The sequence below is a fragment of the Hemitrygon akajei genome, chromosome 8 (genome assembly GCF_048418815.1).
Source record: "Hemitrygon akajei chromosome 8, sHemAka1.3, whole genome shotgun sequence".
Classification (NCBI taxonomy): Eukaryota; Metazoa; Chordata; class Chondrichthyes; order Myliobatiformes; family Dasyatidae; genus Hemitrygon; species Hemitrygon akajei.
In genome coordinates, this window is record NC_133131.1 from 141,739,618 (window position 1) to 141,757,323 (window position 17,706).

General features: G+C 36.2%; 1 protein-coding gene across 6 annotated transcripts in view; it reads left to right on the forward strand.

Moving 5' to 3' along the window:
- Positions 1-17,357, forward strand: part of zeb1b (zinc finger E-box binding homeobox 1b) — a 143,072-nt gene extending 125,715 nt beyond the window's left edge. For 5 of the 6 annotated variants that reach the window (XM_073054786.1, XM_073054780.1, XM_073054781.1 and 2 more), the window contains exons 7-9: positions 4,133-5,904; positions 6,790-6,970; positions 8,202-17,357. In XM_073054786.1, coding sequence (XP_072910887.1) covers positions 4,133-5,904; positions 6,790-6,970; positions 8,202-8,707 — 2,459 coding nt within the window. In that variant the 3' untranslated portion in view covers positions 8,708-17,357. The remainder of the gene's footprint in view (positions 1-4,132; positions 5,905-6,789; positions 6,971-8,201) is intronic. The other variant, XM_073054784.1, reaches the window with a different exon arrangement.
- Positions 17,358-17,706: the final 349 nt, after the last annotated feature.

Here is a 17,706-nt window from a genome sequence, read left to right on the forward strand (position 1 = left end):
AAGTCTAAAAATCAATTGGCTAAGAGAGTACTAGTGGAAAAGGTACCGCTTCACATTCCAGTCAAAGTTTAATGTACCTGCGTGTGCAACTATTTAGAATGGACTGTAGAGAAGTAAACTTTTTGGCAAAACTCTTCTGTGCATGTTTATTCTTCACAGAAGTCCCTCCCTGTTCATTTCATGCAACATATGCATTTCAAAATGCATTCATAGATGTTCTGTTTCAGCTTAATAATCTATCAATATTGACTGAGGTTACAAAGTACAGGTTTTTAGATGCAGAGAAAGAGTGGAGGAGAATTGAGAACAAAGGAATGCATCTGATAGCACAAAGTGAACTTAAGGTGACAACGATTAGTGGAGAGGAGAAACTGAAAAGCTAGATAAAATTTCCTGATGCACAAAAAAGGTGGAAATGAGAAACACAAGTGATTATCTGTTATTATTAACTCTGCGTCCTATAGGTATGCTGTTTCAAGTGCATATCCAGGTACTTTTTAAATATGGCAGGTGCTTCTACATCACCATTCAATCAGATTGAGACTTTCACAAGCTAACCCTCTTCGAGGTGAAAATATTTTTTCCTAATCTCCCCTTACTCCTTCAACCAATTACTTAAAAATGTGAGGGAATAATTTTAGTCTGCTCAGATCAAGAAAATATTATTTTGCATTTATTTTCTGTAGAATATCATAATTTTATACACTTTTACTTTCCGAACTTCACTTTCTACACTCATCTCAGTTTTCTGGAGTATTGAGGTTTTTCCATTTAACAAAAGCTTTCTTTTTTTTAAAAACACGAGATTCAGCAGATGCTGAAAATCCAGAGCAACACACACAAAATGTTGGAGGAACTCAGCAGGTCAGGCAGCATCTATGGAAATGAATAAACAGTCGACTTTTTTGGGCTGAGACCCTTCATCAGGACTGGAAAGGAAGTGGGGTAGATGCTAGAATAAAAAGATGGATGGAAGAGAAGGAAGACTAGCTAGAGGGTGATAGATAAGCCAGGTGGGTGGGAAAAGTAAAGGTTCAGAGGGGAAGAAATCTGCTAGGAGAGGAGAGTGGATCATGAGAGAAAGAGAAGAAGGAGGGGCACCAAAGAGGGATAGGCAGGCGAGAAAAATAGGAAAAAGACCCAAGTGGGTATTAGAAGAAGAGGGAAGGGAGAGGGGAAAAAATTAACAGAAGAAGAAATTGATATTCATGCCATTAAACAGAAGCTACCTAGATGCAATATGAGATGCTGCTCCTCCACCAAGGGTGAGCTTCTTTGTGGAAGAAGAGAAAGCCATGGATTGACATGTTGGAACGGGAACAGAAAAGCATCACCCTGAGGTTGGAACGAAGGAACTGAGGAAAGGGAATTGCATTTTTACAGGAGACAGGGTGGAAAGAGGTATAGTTAAGATAGCCATGGGAATCGGTAGGTTTATTAAAAATGTTGATAGATGGTTTGTCTCCAGAGATGGAGACAGAGATTGAGAAAGGAGAGAGAGGTGGCTGAAATTAACTAAGTAATTTTAAGGGCAGGGTGGAAGTTGGAGGTAAAATTGATGGAATTGGAAGGCTCAGCATGGGTGTGTGAAGCAACATAAATGCAGTTGTCATTATAATGCAGGAAGAGTTATGGAGCATTACCATGGACTGCTCTATGTAGCCAACAAAAAGGTAGGCATAGCTGAGGTTCATGCGGGTGCTCTTGAATTTGGAGAAAATGGGAGGGAGCTAAGGGGAAAAAAGGAGAAATTTGTGAGGTTGAGGACTAATTCTGCCAAACGGGAGGGTGCTAGTGGAAGGGAATTGTTTGGGTCTTTTGTTGAAAATGATGTGGTCGAAATCAGGGAATTGAAAGTTGTTGAGCTCAAGAGCATGTCAAGTGTCATAGGAAGGGACTGAACCAAGTGAGATAAAATGGAGCAGAATCAGGCAGAGACAATGGGCCTGTCTGGACAGTTAGGTTTGTGGATCTTGGGTAGGAGGTAGAAACGAGCAGTGTGGAGTAAGGGAACTATGAGTTTGGTGGCAGAGGATGGCAGTTTACCTTTTTTCCCCTTATCTTGCATTATTTGTATTTTGTCTTCTGGGGTTGTTGGATTCCCTGTTCATTTTCTGTTTGTGTGGGGAATGTACAGTATTTGCCCTGAACTCACTTGAATCTCCTTTTTGTAAGCTTCCCATTGGCCTGTTCTGAAGCCTCTAAGCAACTGTTCTAATCCACCTTTGCTTGTCAGCATTATGAAATAAAATTTGTTTTTCTCCAGTTTTGTGCTTTTACTTCTGTTTATATAATATTCTGCTTTTTCTCCCCCATAACTTAGTTAAATCTATCTGAACTATAGTCACTGCTACAAAAATGATCTCACTTTGAAACTCCACTTTCTTCCACCTGCCCAGCTTCATTTCCTAAATATAAATTTTGTAGCCTGGGGAAAATACACACACGGGACAACAAACATTTTTTCGGGTCTTCAATACCTTTATCTGTATTAGATTTAATGCAGAAAGAGAAGATCAAAACAAAAATGACAAAATTAATTTAAAAATAAACATTGTTCCTACTGTTAAAATCTCAGTTTAATTTCGATCCACACCCTTGTTATGTATGCAATATAAAAATAAATAAAACAATGTACAAAACCAATACGGTAGTGGCAATTCTTTAAAAAAAAGCGCAATACAAACAACATTAGAATTCCACCAACCTTGTACCTTACAACAACAAAGATATGAATAAGTTTATCTAATCTTAACTAAGAGAATTACTCAGTTTGGCACGTGTTTAACTTCCAAATACCTATAGGCTAGACCCTGAAATGAGTCCTCCTCACTTGCTATTAGGCTGATAAGGAACTTCACACAAGCATGCTATCCAGCGCCTACACCTTACTCACTAAAATCTTTCCTTACCATACGACTAGCATTTATCCTTCCTAGAATCTTGCAACTCCATGTGTGCATAATGATCTCACTGTTTCCTCTTAAAGGCACAGGCAGCTATTTTAGCATTACCGTGGTGGATATTCAAGTGCACTTTAAACAATAAAAGATTGATATTCAACGGTCACCTGGTTACGTAATTTCAGAATTTCACCCCCCCCCCCCCAAGAAAATTGTTAGGCTTACAACATACTGGCAAAAAAAGCTTCTGTGAAAATTGGAATACTGTGCCATTTATACCTGACATTTTACATGATCATATTGGGGTACTCCATTGCTCTGCATTTTTTTTGCACCTGACAATTTGCCTACAAATTTGTTCTTTTATCAACTTTAATTTCGAGGCCACATTAAACCAGTTTATACTACATTGAAACTCTGTGCTTGGAACAAATGTAGAACACCTACATTTCCACTTAATATTCATTAAATAATCTACTTTTTTTAATGCAAATCTGATTTATGCCATGCACTTGTTCTATTCTATCCCTTCCATGTCAATATTTTATTTTTATTATGCCAACATCTTTTCATTGTCCAATAATAGCCCAAGTCTGCAGGATCTAATAGACATAATTGGAGATGCATATTATTGTTTTAGTAAATGGATTATAAGTAAGTTTCTTATAGGAAAAAAGCAAGTGTGCTCTAAATTGAAATCTTGTATGTAGTTTTATTTTGAATTATTGTTCTCTTGGATTTTTCCATCTTTGCTGATGCACTGAGTCGTAGAGTCTTGGAACACGGCAGTGCAGAAACAGGTCCTTTGGCCTCTCAGTCCATGCCAAACTATTATTCTGCCTAGGCCTATTGGCCTGCATCCAGACCATAGTCCTCCATCCATGTACCTTTCTAAATTTCTCTTAAATGTTGAAATCAAACCCACATCCATCACTTGCTAGCAGCTCATTTTACACTCTCGACATCTTCTGAGTCCTTTTAATACAATCTTGAGTTACATTTTTACTGATGTGTTTAAATTAAATGCTTTCTTAAATCTTTTTAGCACTGACATAATGAATGATTTAATTTATAATCTACATCTTCTCAACCCATTATTGTGGATTTTTGAAGAACTCAGACTAGATAATTGCTTATAGGCATTTGAAGACATTTATTACACCAGTACAGTTCTGTTTCAACAAAATGTTATCTGAATTGTGTTAACTCTCTCCCTTTCTGTTCTTTAGGAGAGAAGCCATATGAATGCTCTAACTGCAAGAAACGATTTTCCCACTCAGGCTCTTACAGTTCACACATCAGTAGTAAGAAGTGCATTGGGCTTATATCACTTAATGGTAGAGCACGTTCAGGAATCAAGACACCTCAAGGCACTTCTCCGTCCCTTTCTCCTTCAACCAATAGTCCTGCCAGAACACAACTTCGTCATAAGCTAGAAAACAATAAACCTTTACAGGAACAGCCTGCCATAAACCAAATCAAAACTGAGCCTGTGGATTATGAATACAAAACTATGGTCGTGACCTCTGGTATCAACTGTGCAAGCTCTTTCCAAAATGGAGGATTTACTGGCAATACCCCAGTGCAAGTTACAACTTCTCCACAAAGTGTGGTTCAGGCTGTTGTATTGCCAACTGTAGGCCTGGTCTCTCCTATTAGCATAAATTTAAGTGACATTCAGAATGTTCTTAAAGTTGCAGTATTAGAAAACAATCATGTTACTCTCCCTTCCAAAGAACCAGGAACGGTCTCTTCTGGATCTGTACAACAAAACAGTCATTCCCTCATTTCATCAATTAGTCTTCCCTTGATTGATCAGGATGGAACAACCAAAATCATTATCAACTATAGCTTAGAGCCAAGTCAGCTCCAAGCTGTGCCACAAAATTTAAAAAAGGAAGTTCCTAATCGAACAGACAGTTGTACAAATGAAAAGCCACCAGAAGACCTCACAGTTAAATCTGAGAAAACGGAGACAAGTGCAGAAGGGGTTAATAACACTTGCCTTCTTTGTAACGAATGCCCTGGTGGGCTAAATGCACTTCATGAGCTAAAGCACTATCAATTAAAAACTGAAGCTCCTTCAGGAGAAAGCAGTATTAAGGTCCCTGAAAACCTCCCCGGAGCTTCTGTATCAACAGAAGAGAATATCTCTTCAGATCAAGAGCCATTGAAGAATCTATTGTCACTTCTGAAAGCATATTATGCATTGAATGCACAACCAACATCTGAGGAATTGGCAAAGATTTCAGTTGCTGTAAACTTACCATTAGAAAAGGTAAAAAAATGGTTTGAGAAAATGCAGACTAGTCAGATTTCAGTCCAGCCATCTTGTCCCTCTTCTCCCTCGCCAAACAATGAGGAGATCAAACCAAAGCTGTTCATCAGTCATCCAGATTCATCACCTGGTGATGTACAAGGGAACTCTGCAAATGTAGGAGCCAGTGATAAGCTGACTGAATCTCAAATCGTGAATGTACCACTTAATGCAACAGCAGAAACTTCAAGGAGTAATACTCCTTCTCCATCACCACTGAATCTTTCTTCTGCATCTTCTAGAAATTCACAGAGCTACCTGAACACGCCAGATAGCAATCAAGAGGATTTACAGCTAGAACCTCTTGACTTATCTCTTCCAAGGCAGCAAAAAGAAGGGCTTGAAAGACCCACTATAACCAGTGTTTACCACAGCAGTGTTCATTATGTCCAAGAGGAGCCCTTAAACTTGTCTTGTTTAAAGAAAGAACAAAAAGAAAATGACAATACTAATGAAGAAAACTCAACAAGTGCCAAACCTATAAATATTGCAATTCCTGCAGTCACCACGAAACTTCCCACGATTGTTGCCATTTCGAATCAAAGCAGTGTTCCATGCCTCAGACCTATAGCTACAATAAAACAGGCAAGCTTCATTCCACAGGTGGCCTACACGTATAAGACAGTTAATTCAAATGGCACTGAACAGCAGCAGAAATCAACTCAAGCCAACGGAAATCATCTAGTAAGTATGCTGATTTTTTTATTAATCAGTTTTATTGATTTTCAAATCTATCTGCTTTTTATGCTTGCTGGTTAGTAGAAGACTTCACCCTGAACATTAATGCTAGCAAAATATTCTTTGGAATATACAGTTGAATATTATTAAATACACAACAGCTTGCTCATTGCATAGTTAGCAGACAAATGTCAAATTTCTTCTAAGCCCTCAATATAAATGCTATGCTTATGTACCGCATAGTACCAAGTGAAGTTTAACATATTTTAAGTTATTTTCAAAAGATGTTTTCAAAGTAAATGTAGGCCTACTTCCTTGCAAATTAAAGGAAACTAACACCGGGGCCATGGAGAATGATGACTGGATCTTCATGCATTTAAATCCCCTTTTGAAATTTGTTCTTCAAAGCCACCTGAATCTCTACCCTCCTGTTTCTCACACACCCCTGGTCTCCTTTGGGCATCCCCTTTCCCCATTGATCCCTGGTTGAATTGCTGATGTTGTACCTGATTGTCAGTCCTGATTCTGCTCGCTCACCTCTTGCATCCACAGCTGATTGCACTTGCATTAATATACAGAGTTGACACTGTGCTCCAGCTTCTGCATCCCTTGAGTGAAGCTTGAAGCTTTCATTTAAAGGGACAAGGTTATTCCCATAATGGATACCAACTTCCCTGTTCACTGGAAGAGATTAGCTTTCTGTGTACACTTGTGCAGAATTTGATCCATTGTGAGAACAGCTTTCTGTATGCAGAAGAATTTTTAGGTCTTTTCTTTTTATGATCTCTCTCTTCATTGTGAAATCAGAACTAAATTTTTAAAATTGTGAAGGGTATCACTAAATAAGTACTACATGTGATTGTTGTCTGAAAACTGGTTGTGTTCCTGAAGGAGGAAAGCCAAGAGATGAATTCTGGAAGTGTGCCCAATACTGATGATCAGAACGATTCAGACTCTACGCCGCCACGTAAGAAAATAAAAAAGACAGAAAATGGAATGTATGCCTGTGATCTGTGTGATAAAATATTTCAAAAGAGTAGCTCTCTCCTAAGACACAAGTATGAACATACAGGTAAGAAAGGATGTCTATTGTGCAGTATGTTGTACCAGAAGTATTTCAATCCAGGAAAGTAGATTTTGGCCTAGTAATCCAAGTCCACCCATATGGGTATGCTGCCTTGAGAACTGCAGTCAAGCGCAAGTGAATATATCATTCATGAATCCTTTGCTGCTATCTCCAGAGACAGCTATATGGACATTGAGTGCTACTTGAGAGCTGGGATGGAGGATAGTTAGAAATGGTAGGGGACTAATGGCCAGTAAATGGTTGGGGCTTGTGCTGTTGTCAGTGATAGTTAAATGTAAGCACCAGGTAGGGGTAAGAGTTATGTTCCACAAATATATAAATGCCTATGCCTTTTTGACATTAGTGGAACATTTTTGCTAACTGTAAATCAAAGCGATTATTGAATTTGTCTCTATATAGATCATACATTTAGGATGACTTTGCTTTTGTACCTCTCAAATTTTAACATTCTTGTATTAATAGCACATGAAGTGAAATTATTGGAATGTATTCAATATTGTTAGTGTTTTTGTATTAATTTGTGGGGGGAAATGAAACCCGCAAAGAACAAACACAGGCATGAGCTCTGCAGGTGAACTTGGCAAAAGAATGATTTCAGCAGCATTCTCATAACCTCAGGTTGTGCATCATGTATTGGTGAACTAATGGTGCACAAGGATAATAGTAAACTAGATGGGTTTTAATTGCTGGTCGAAGCTTCTTATCCCAGATGTATTTAACCTACTTGAGTCTAAATCCCTATACAGCTATGTTTTTCTGCACCAATAGGAGCCCTTAAACTTGTTTTGATTAAAGAAGGAACAAAAAGAATACTTTGGATACTTGTCCATTACCTCAGCCGCTACACCAGCATGCCCTGATGTATTATTGAACCCCACCTGAGCTGCATCTGCTTATTGTTATGTTTATTTCTTTACTTAAAAAACACAAAATATTTAACTTCAAAGTATGGTTCAAGATTACAGTGGTTGAAAGGAGAAAAATTGACAGCCATTTTAAGAAGCATTTAAATATATGGATTTTGATTTTTGGAAGATTGTTTCAAGGGAAAGGAAAATGGCAAAGCATGCAGAAGGATTTGGGGGATTATATTTTTATTACCTAAATTAATATACTCAGAGCGCTGTAACTGTTAATGGGATTAAACCTTGTGAGGGTAACAACATTTGTTTTCTTTTAAGCAAACTGCTTATTTCTAATATCTTCATTTGGCCAGGTAAGCGACCTCATCAATGCGGGATTTGCAAGAAAGCTTTCAAACACAAACACCATTTGATTGAACACATGCGACTGCACTCTGGAGAGAAACCTTATCAGTGTGATAAATGTGGCAAGCGTTTCTCACATTCAGGCTCCTATTCACAGCACATGAACCATCGCTACTCATACTGTAAGCGAGAAGCTGAAGAACGTGAAGGAACAGAGCAAGAGGAGACTGGGCCTGACTCACTGAACAACAGTGAGTATACAGACATCAGGACCTCTCCTTCCCACGTGGACTCAGATGACAAGGACAGCATTGCAAGAGAAGATGAAAGTGAAAAGGAGGAGGAAGAGAAAGAAAGTGATGAAATACAAGATAATTGTGGAGAGGAAATGAGAGAGGAATCAGAAGAGGAAGCTGAAGAAGCAAATAGAACAGACCCGATGAGTGATGTGGAGCAGGAAAATACAGTAAATAATCTGCAAGTTTTGGAAGCTAATTCGCCAGATAAAATGTAATGAATACTTGATCAGGAACTTAAATTGGAGAAGAAATGTCCTGCAATTAGTGTTGTACCATGTTTTTAAAAAAAATTCCAGAAACACACTCTATATTGCTATGTTTTCTCTTCACTACTGTGTAGAAATCCCGGTGTGCCTGAACTTCAACAATTAACAATTTACCATGTGAACTGTTTAAGATATTAGGAATGATGTTTGTATAAAAAATGCAAAAAAAATTGCAAGTAAGGAATTGCATAAACTGACTGTCTTGATTCAAAAGGCAAACCAACAGGTTTTAAAAGAATTTGCTACCAGTCATTCTGCATTACCTGTTTACCTGTGTTGCTCATCATTTTGCCATTCATGTATCCCATTAACTTCAACACTGTACAGCTGGGAGAGATTTCTATGAAAATTTCTATTACAGATGAAAGTATCAACAGTAGATTTATAGTACTACAACTCTCTATTCCATTGCTGACTTTCAACATTTCATTGGTTTAAAAGGATGTGAAAATTTCTGCACTACAGAATTCCCTTTATACTTGTATCTAACATACTCCTAAGTATTATTGTCTACCTTTATCAGTATCGCACTAGAAGGTAGTAATTGATGACATTAGTTGACCTTATTTTAGAGTGTAAATTCATTTGAAGCATAATGTTAGCCTTAAAGCAGCTACTAGAAAAATAAAATTGAGAAGGATGTGGTAAGACTTGTAGTTAGATGTATAGCAGTCTGTTGCCAAGTCTTCAAAGTAAGAACTAACAGTATAATTGTTGGAGAGAACAGAAGTTGGTGTTTTAGTGACTAGTGATACTTAGGTAAGTGAGGATTATGGTATGGAGCTTTGTATCCCCCTGGCCTTATGCAAGACCTGTGTGCTGCAAGTGCCATTTATAAATCAGTATTATGGAAATGTGGCTCTAACCAGCCTTTTGCTTTGGTGCAAGTTATTAACAGTGTTAGCTGATTTTATTTCAGTATTATTTTAATTCAAATTATAATAACATTTTAGTTTCCTATGTTTGTGCAAATTTTGTACTGTATGCCCTTGAACCTGGCAGTATTAATACCCTACTTCCCTACTTACTGACACATGTACCTTTTAGTTTTAGAAAACTTTTATATTTATGTGTCTTATTTTTATATTTCTTTATTGTTATTTATTACACAATGTAGTGTATAATACTGTAGTTTGTATTAATACAATAATATATTTTAGTAAGAAAAATGATTTGGAAGGTTGATAAGAATTCAAAGCAGAAATACAATTGGTTCTCTTGCAATCAAATTTTGTTTAACAGTGTTATGTAACAGTATTACTTGCCTTGGACTGTAGAACTAGAGTTTCAAATGAGAATGTATGAATTTTACATTCGGAATCCAGTTATTTGCCCTGCCTCACTTTTAATACATTTGGGCTATTGAATTTCAAGCATAATGATATACAACATGGTATTTTTTGCAGTTTTATTTGCGATTACTGTGTAACCGTGGAACTCTATTACTATCCTCAGCCAAATCACAAAGTCATGCGCAGTGTTGGGAACAACATAACATTTTTTGCTTTGTGCCAATTTATTTTAGAATTCCTCTACATCTGATACAAGCCAGAAGTTATTTTTATTTGCCTAGTTACATGATAGTCATTTTCTAGTTTTATACCAGACTACCCATCTCACAATAAAATGCATCAACAAACTGTCTGAATTTGTGACTTCACTGTTGTGTTTTAGTTTTTGTTCCAGAGGTACTATTTACATCATATTGTGCATTTCCCAGAGTAATAGCTAATTTGCAATTGTGTAGAAAAAAAGCTGAAATACATGCAATGTTTAAAATGACAAAGAAATTACATATTTAATGGATTCTTATTGGTTCTCATTGGAATAGATATTCAAAATTCCCTAACCATTTGTTAACAATATTTTGATCAGTAAATGTTCTGGTGTCCAGTTGAATGTTAGGTTAGATTTGCCTGCAATGCTTTGCTATTTTGCTCGTATCTACTAGCCTGATTTATACATGAAAGCCTTTGACTTCTCTAGCTCATAGAATAAGTAATCAGTTTCCTTTTCCTTGCTATTCCTTTTCTGAATAGGGCATCTGAAAATCTCCAGGAATTTGGTCTGCAAACTTGCTCTGCACTCAGCAATATTTGAGATGGTTCATAACTTTTGCCTGCTCAAACATACTCAGATGTCAGCTTCTTTGCTGTAGAAAGAAATTGGCAAAGGTTTAGTAGTGTGTTCTGAGAATCAAATATATTTTTGGCATACATGCCCATTTTAGACTTGTGCAATTGGTGTGAAATCGCATTGTTTGTTGAGAATAGTAGGTAGGTCTGTGGAAGATTTCAAGATGACATAAGCTAGTATGATATGCAGAGAAGTGGCTGGAAATCAACTGTCAATGTAAGGTAGCATTTTGAAATGAAAAAATACAGAGAGTAAACAAAGTTGTAAAACACTGAAGGGTGTAAATGAAGTATCGTGTACAGCAGTTTTTCCTGAAGACTGAAAAACAGCAAATGTTATCTCAACATTGAAAGAATAAACAGTAATAGATTCACTATATGAAGCATGATATTTGAAATTGGCCTAATGGAAAGAATGCTTAAAAGTCTTCAAATAGTGAAACATTAGACCGCCAAGTGTCAGAAAGGCTTTGCTTCTCTTCTGAAGATACCTTTGGAGATCTTGTGCTGTTCATAAACTGTAAAATCATTTAGTGTGGAAGGAAGAAATTTTATCTAGTAGGGCTGAGATAAGGAAAATATATACTGGAAACAATCTGCAGTTCTGTCAGTGTCTATAGAAAGAGCATTCTCATTTCAGGTCAGACCCTTCTTCAGTTTTGAAACATGATACCTGTTTGTCTTTTCACAGATGCTACTTGACCTCAGATGCTACTGTAAACACTGGGTGTTTACAGAATTTCTGGTATATATCAAATATTTTAGCATTTGCAGGTATTTAAAAAAAAATAATTCACAATTGGACCAGCTCTTTGAAAGAGTAATACTATTGCTCTTATCTATAATCCAGTTTTTTTTAAAAGAGTTTATCTACTTCCATTTTGGGAGTCAGGCCATGTCTTTCATAATTCACTTTTTTTGGGGGGGGGGAGGGTGGACAGTTCACCTGATTCTCTTAGCAATTAGCTTAAATTGTATGACTTTTTGATTATTGATTCTGCTGACAATGGGAGAAACAACTTAATTCTATCTATTCGATAAGTATTCTCCATTAATCTACCATATCAAAACAAATATTGTCAAAATCATCTGCAACTTTTAAAAATGTGTTAGTTTAAACCTTATTGTAAGGTGAATAATTTAAGATTCAGATTACTGAATTCCGAGGGGCAAGATAGCATTTTAGTAAAACTCCTTTGCCCACTATCTAAGTCTTCCTTCCCGGAGACCACTTCCTGCTCACTGGTGATTTTGTATGCGTTTTTTCATAACTTCTCTGCTTTAGTACAAAAGCACCCCAATCATTTAAAAAAAAGTTTTGTCAATTCGCAACCACTACTGTATTACTATTTATTTGGTGCATCCATACACCAAAAATAATCAAGCTGCTTCATAGCAGTCTGTTTCAAACACTTCACACAGGGTGAAATTTAAACAGATGGCCAAAGGCTGAGAGGAGGAGAGCTGAAGATCCAATTGGCAATAGTGGAATTGTTAAATTCATGGCTTCTAAAGAGCAAACAGCAAAGACTTGTTGGAAGGTTGGAGAGTATGAGATTACTAAGAGAAGAGGGGATTTAAAAGAGAAGCATTTGAAAACAAGGGTAAACTTTTTATTTTAAGCGAGCTATTTGTCATGTAGGGCTGAATGGGTTGGTGCAAGATGTCACATGACCAGCAATCTTTTGAATGACCAAGAGTGATGAAAGCCAGCCAGGAATGTGTTAAGATGGTTGTTAAAGGGTAATGTGAAGATTTTATCAGATGAGCTAAGACATAATAGAAACAAGTAATGTTATAGAGCTTGGAATTGCTTGTGTCTATCTGCAAATAGTTTGATTCACTGTGAGGTAATTTGTGAGATTGATGGATGGAGTCAACGGCAATGAATCATTTTGAAGTACCAGCAAACATTGTAGAGAATAGTATGGTGTGTTTCAAAGTGTGATTACAGTAAACTTTTACACTCTTAGAGTTTGGGGAACTCAAAATTGCTTTTTACCCAATTGAGATGGTTAATTTGCTGCTAATAAATTTTATCCTACATCTTTTCAGGAAATTGACTCATTAGACTTTTGATTCCCTTTAGTTTTGTATGCAGTAGTTTTAGGCTTTTTAAATTACACTGTTAACTTCAAATTGTCTCTTAGTATATTTACAGTGTAAATAATTGTGTGGATTAATTTTTTTGGTGTGCTTTGTAATACTGAGAACATTTCTTGGAAAATTGAAGTCTCCTTTCCAGTAAAAATATGCCCAAATACTTAAATTTGCTCTCATAATTTGGAACCTTGAGATATAAACCTAGATTTTTCTTCTAAAATAAAAGCAAAACATTTTGAACTTGGAGTGGTTAGCACTTTAAAAAAATAAAGTTGTTAATAAGGGGGGGTTCAGGAAGACACAACAAAAGGAACAAGGTAAAAGAAATGGATGAAAAATTCACTGGTAGAACAAAATGTCTTTGTATTAAAATATGCATAAATTAGTTATACGTTGGTGTTAAAATACCCAAACCCTTTCTAATTTTGATCAATAAACAGGGATATGTATCAAATGTATGGATGGTCAATGGAAAAGCAGAATGATTTTTATGTAAAATAGAAGTTCATCTTCTATCAGCAAAGCCTTGTGGATGGGCAGTCAATCATCTATTCACCTTTGACTACATCCCAAAAATGATTTACAACAAAAAGCAGTAGAGCAGAAGCAATGTGGTAAGCACATTTAGAGGAGCACAAGGTATGTGGGGGAGAGGAGTTGAGCACTTTTGTTCGAATGATGCGTCTTTGCTTGATCTTTATGTGGCTGGTTGAGTCAAACATTTAATAAGTATAGTAAACCACCACAGTTTCAAAATAGACAAAAGAGCATTGTGGAATAAGTGTACCCGTTTGGCTAAGCTAGAATTTGAATATTTAGAACATTGTACTGGGGCATTTTTGAAATATTATAGAATGCAGAAAGTTTCACTTGGATGAGCCTAGCCATATTTATCATGAAAGAAATGCTGTTTATACAACTTAAAAGAAAATCAATTATAATTAAAGATGCTCAAATGATCTAAAATTCAGGAAATCTTTTTCAGTTGATGTAATTTTTCTCCTTTTTCAACCATGTCAATAATGCCGCTGAAAGTTAGGGAATATACTATATATCTAAATGCAAAAAATTTACACAACATTTAATTGAAAATTGAGGTATTAAGTTGCGCATTGTTTGTGGGTGGGCATTGGTAGGTGACAACGGTGCAGAAAAGGAGGATTCAACAAAGGCCAATTGGCACTGATAAATGTGCAGCCTCCGACTGCTCAAGTGATCAGAATCCTGGTGGTTTGGAAAACAATTTCCATTTGTTATTGGCAGTGGTTGCAAATACCAACTATCAGAATTGGTAGATAAAAATAAATCAGCAACATGAAGAAATTAGCATGTGAGTGAGATGGAAATAATCTGTCTTGAATATGACTGATGCTAAGTAACATAAAAATGTAACAGATTAAATGCTTTAATCCTGCATATACTGCTGTTTGTGCTCCGCTCATTCTCCTTTGAAACTTCATCTAATCTATAAAATCTGTTCAGACTCCTCTGTCAATGCTATTTGCCAATGTACTACTTGGATTAACGAGTTCAACACTCACAGTGCTTTTTGGGGGGAAATGTTTCTTCCAAACTCCCCTTTCCTTTGTTGTTGACCTTATAATTTGAAATAAACTCAATCTACTTCATCAAAACTTTTCATCATTTAAAAATACCTCTGCCTGGTTTTTCCTCAGCCTTCGAGAGAAAAAAAGGCTTAGCTTGTTGATAACTTCTTGATGAATTTTATCTTTTTGCTGTGATCCTTTTAATTATTTTCAGATCCTGAAAATATCCTTTGATGACTGGAGCTGAACATTACACCCTGTATAAACTAACTGAGGTAAACAAGTATTGGTTACTTTTGAGGCCTTACCAATAAAGCATTTTAGTGATGTGTTTGCTTTCAGTTGCAGATCCCTGTGCTCCTCCACCTTAAGTTTCTTAATTTCAAAGTGGCATGTAACTTGGGCTTCAGAAAGAGGTGAATCTCCTTAGAATTCATTAATTATTTTTCACTGTAAATGGTCTCATTTTGACCTTTCATAATATGTACTATTCCTATCAAATCCATACTTTTTTCCATTTATAGTCCTGAGACCTTTTTCTCCATAATTCTTGTTCAGAAGTGACCCAATTGTCTTCCCTATTGATGATGTATGTCCCTTTAAAAAAATATGAAATCTTAATGTAGATATTTTCTAAAGATTTATAATAGTGCCTCTTCTATCTCTAGATTATTTTCAAATGTACCAATGCAATCTAAACCAGGAGTTGTAACTGGAGAATTAGATTAGTTTACTCAGCTTTCTCCTTCAAAGGTGGTCCAAGTACATTTAACATAATCAGGTCTTTTGATGCCTTGTCCACCGGAAAACTCTTTTGTAAATATGGAAGCAAAATAACGATTTAACACCTATCTTTATATGATCACTTCTCAGGATTTTATCCCATCTACTCCTCATGTCATGTTTCCTCATCTACTTTTCACTAATTTCTAAATAACGTATTTAACCAGTTCCACTGTTATTTTGATCTGTTTTTAATCTTAGTTGTTCATTTAATTTGTAAATTACACTTCTGACCCTGTTATTCTCCAATGCTTTGAGTTGTAAATGTCTCATTAGAGCTTCATTTGTTTTTTGCTTCTGGACTTTGAATGCCAATATAAATGTATAACATTACTAGTCTGTATATCATTATTTATCAATGTTGATTTCACAAGTTTTTTTTTCTCATCCTCAATCAGTTATCTGTAATTTGCAACTTATTATCCTGAACACATTGGCCTGGAAATTCAGCCATAACACTTTATCTCAGTATATATAAAAATCATTTATTTATACAGTGGAATGCTATTGTAACAGTTCAGAAATTTGAATAGACCCTTGAAAACCTGATGCAATTTCTGCACCAGTTGTACATAGGATAACCATTCCCTGTGTAACTTCGGAAAGTGGATCATGTTATTCTGAGGCACAGCCATCATTTTGCACTCATAAAACAATCAAGTTTGCATGAAAAAATCAGCACTATTTAAGAGGGTTTCCTTAAGCAAGCCCCAACCCAGCACTGGAAACTAGTCTAAATCCCCTTTAATCTTTCATGCTGTCATTACTACTTCCGTCCCCCACCCTGACCTACTTTGCAGTCCTAGATCTTGCAACCCTGACTTTGACACTGAGAACCTCCATCTGTATCCACACTTACTTCCAGACAATTGTCAATCTCCAACAGCATCCAAACTCCTGAACACCTCCCATCTTGCCCTAAATATGGAAATGTGTAATGAGCAGTTAGGAGCACTCAAAGCCTTTGGACACTGAAACTTGGCAGCAGCTCACTTTCAGCTGGTATGTTGTGTAATAATGAGTATTGTTTTAGTAGTGCTAATTAATTTCCGGGCCATTCTGTATTGGTCACTGTTACAAAGGTATTCTAATCAGATCTAGACTTGTTCAAATTTCAAAGTAAATTTATTATCGAAGACATCTATGTTACTTTATACTATCTCAGGACTCATTTTCTTGCAGGCATTTACAAGGGATAAAAGAAATATAATTTTATGAAAAAAATTATACATGAACAGAGAGAGACTGACAAATGCCAATATGCAAAAGAAGACAAACAGTGCATATAGAAATAACACTGAGAACATAAGTTATTAAGAATCCTTGAAAGTGAGTGTTCCCATAATCAAATCTGACACTATCTCCTTTTGTTTGGGCCTTTTCAAAAATATATATAGGAAGGCATCTATCCATGTTTTAATGATATTACTCCAGTTTCTCTTTTACCTGGCCAACTAATTTTGTTATATTCCCATTAATTATGTCTTATGCTCATTTCTCTGAAGTGTACAATTTTTCCTCATGCTCCTTCTGCAGAGCTGAAGCCATTTGTATTAATGATTCATTATCTCCATCCTCATGTCATATTTCTTGAGTTGCTGATATCTGTTTGATTTCTGCTGTTATCATTATGTTTAACGAGTATTTATTCCATCTTTGTCCCCCCCCAGCTCTAAATCTTGTATTCTACAATGTTTTATCCAAATCAATTTAAAATATTTAATAGCTTTGGAAAAGCTGGTGAATCTCCTTCAGCATCTGGACCTGGTTACCATCACTGTTATTCACATGGTTGTCACATCAGACTAGCAACATTTTTAGAAGTTTTGTACCTGTTTATGTGAGAAGAATAAAAATGTGTTACAAGATGAGGCTATCAGTCTTGAAGTTCCTGAATATTACTGGCATAAAGCAAAGGTCAGTCTGTGCAATATAAATGCTGTAATTTATTTTCCTTTTGTACAAATGTACAAAAATGATCCTTTACAAACTGCTTTATTTTCCTCATAATAAATGGACCTGTTTCCCACATGTGAGTGCAAGGTCTTACTTTATTTTGTGAACTAATACCAAGTATGGAAGCAAAATACTATATTAATCAGCAGTGAGATCTTCAGTAGGGGAGAGAAATGGGGGTTGTTAAAAACAGAACTGATGAAAGAAAGGTCTTTGACAACTCAAACTCTTACTTTGCACCGGGGGGGGGGGGGGGGGTGGAATTGTTTGCTCAGAGTTTTGTGAGGTATTGCCTGTAGGAGGCATTACTTTCAGTACTTCAATGTAGACAATAGCACAGGAATCACTGTTAATTTTGTCATTTAGCTGCCAGCTTCTTGTGAAAGCTGTGGAATTGATCTTCCTCATTTCCGTTGTTTGTAGT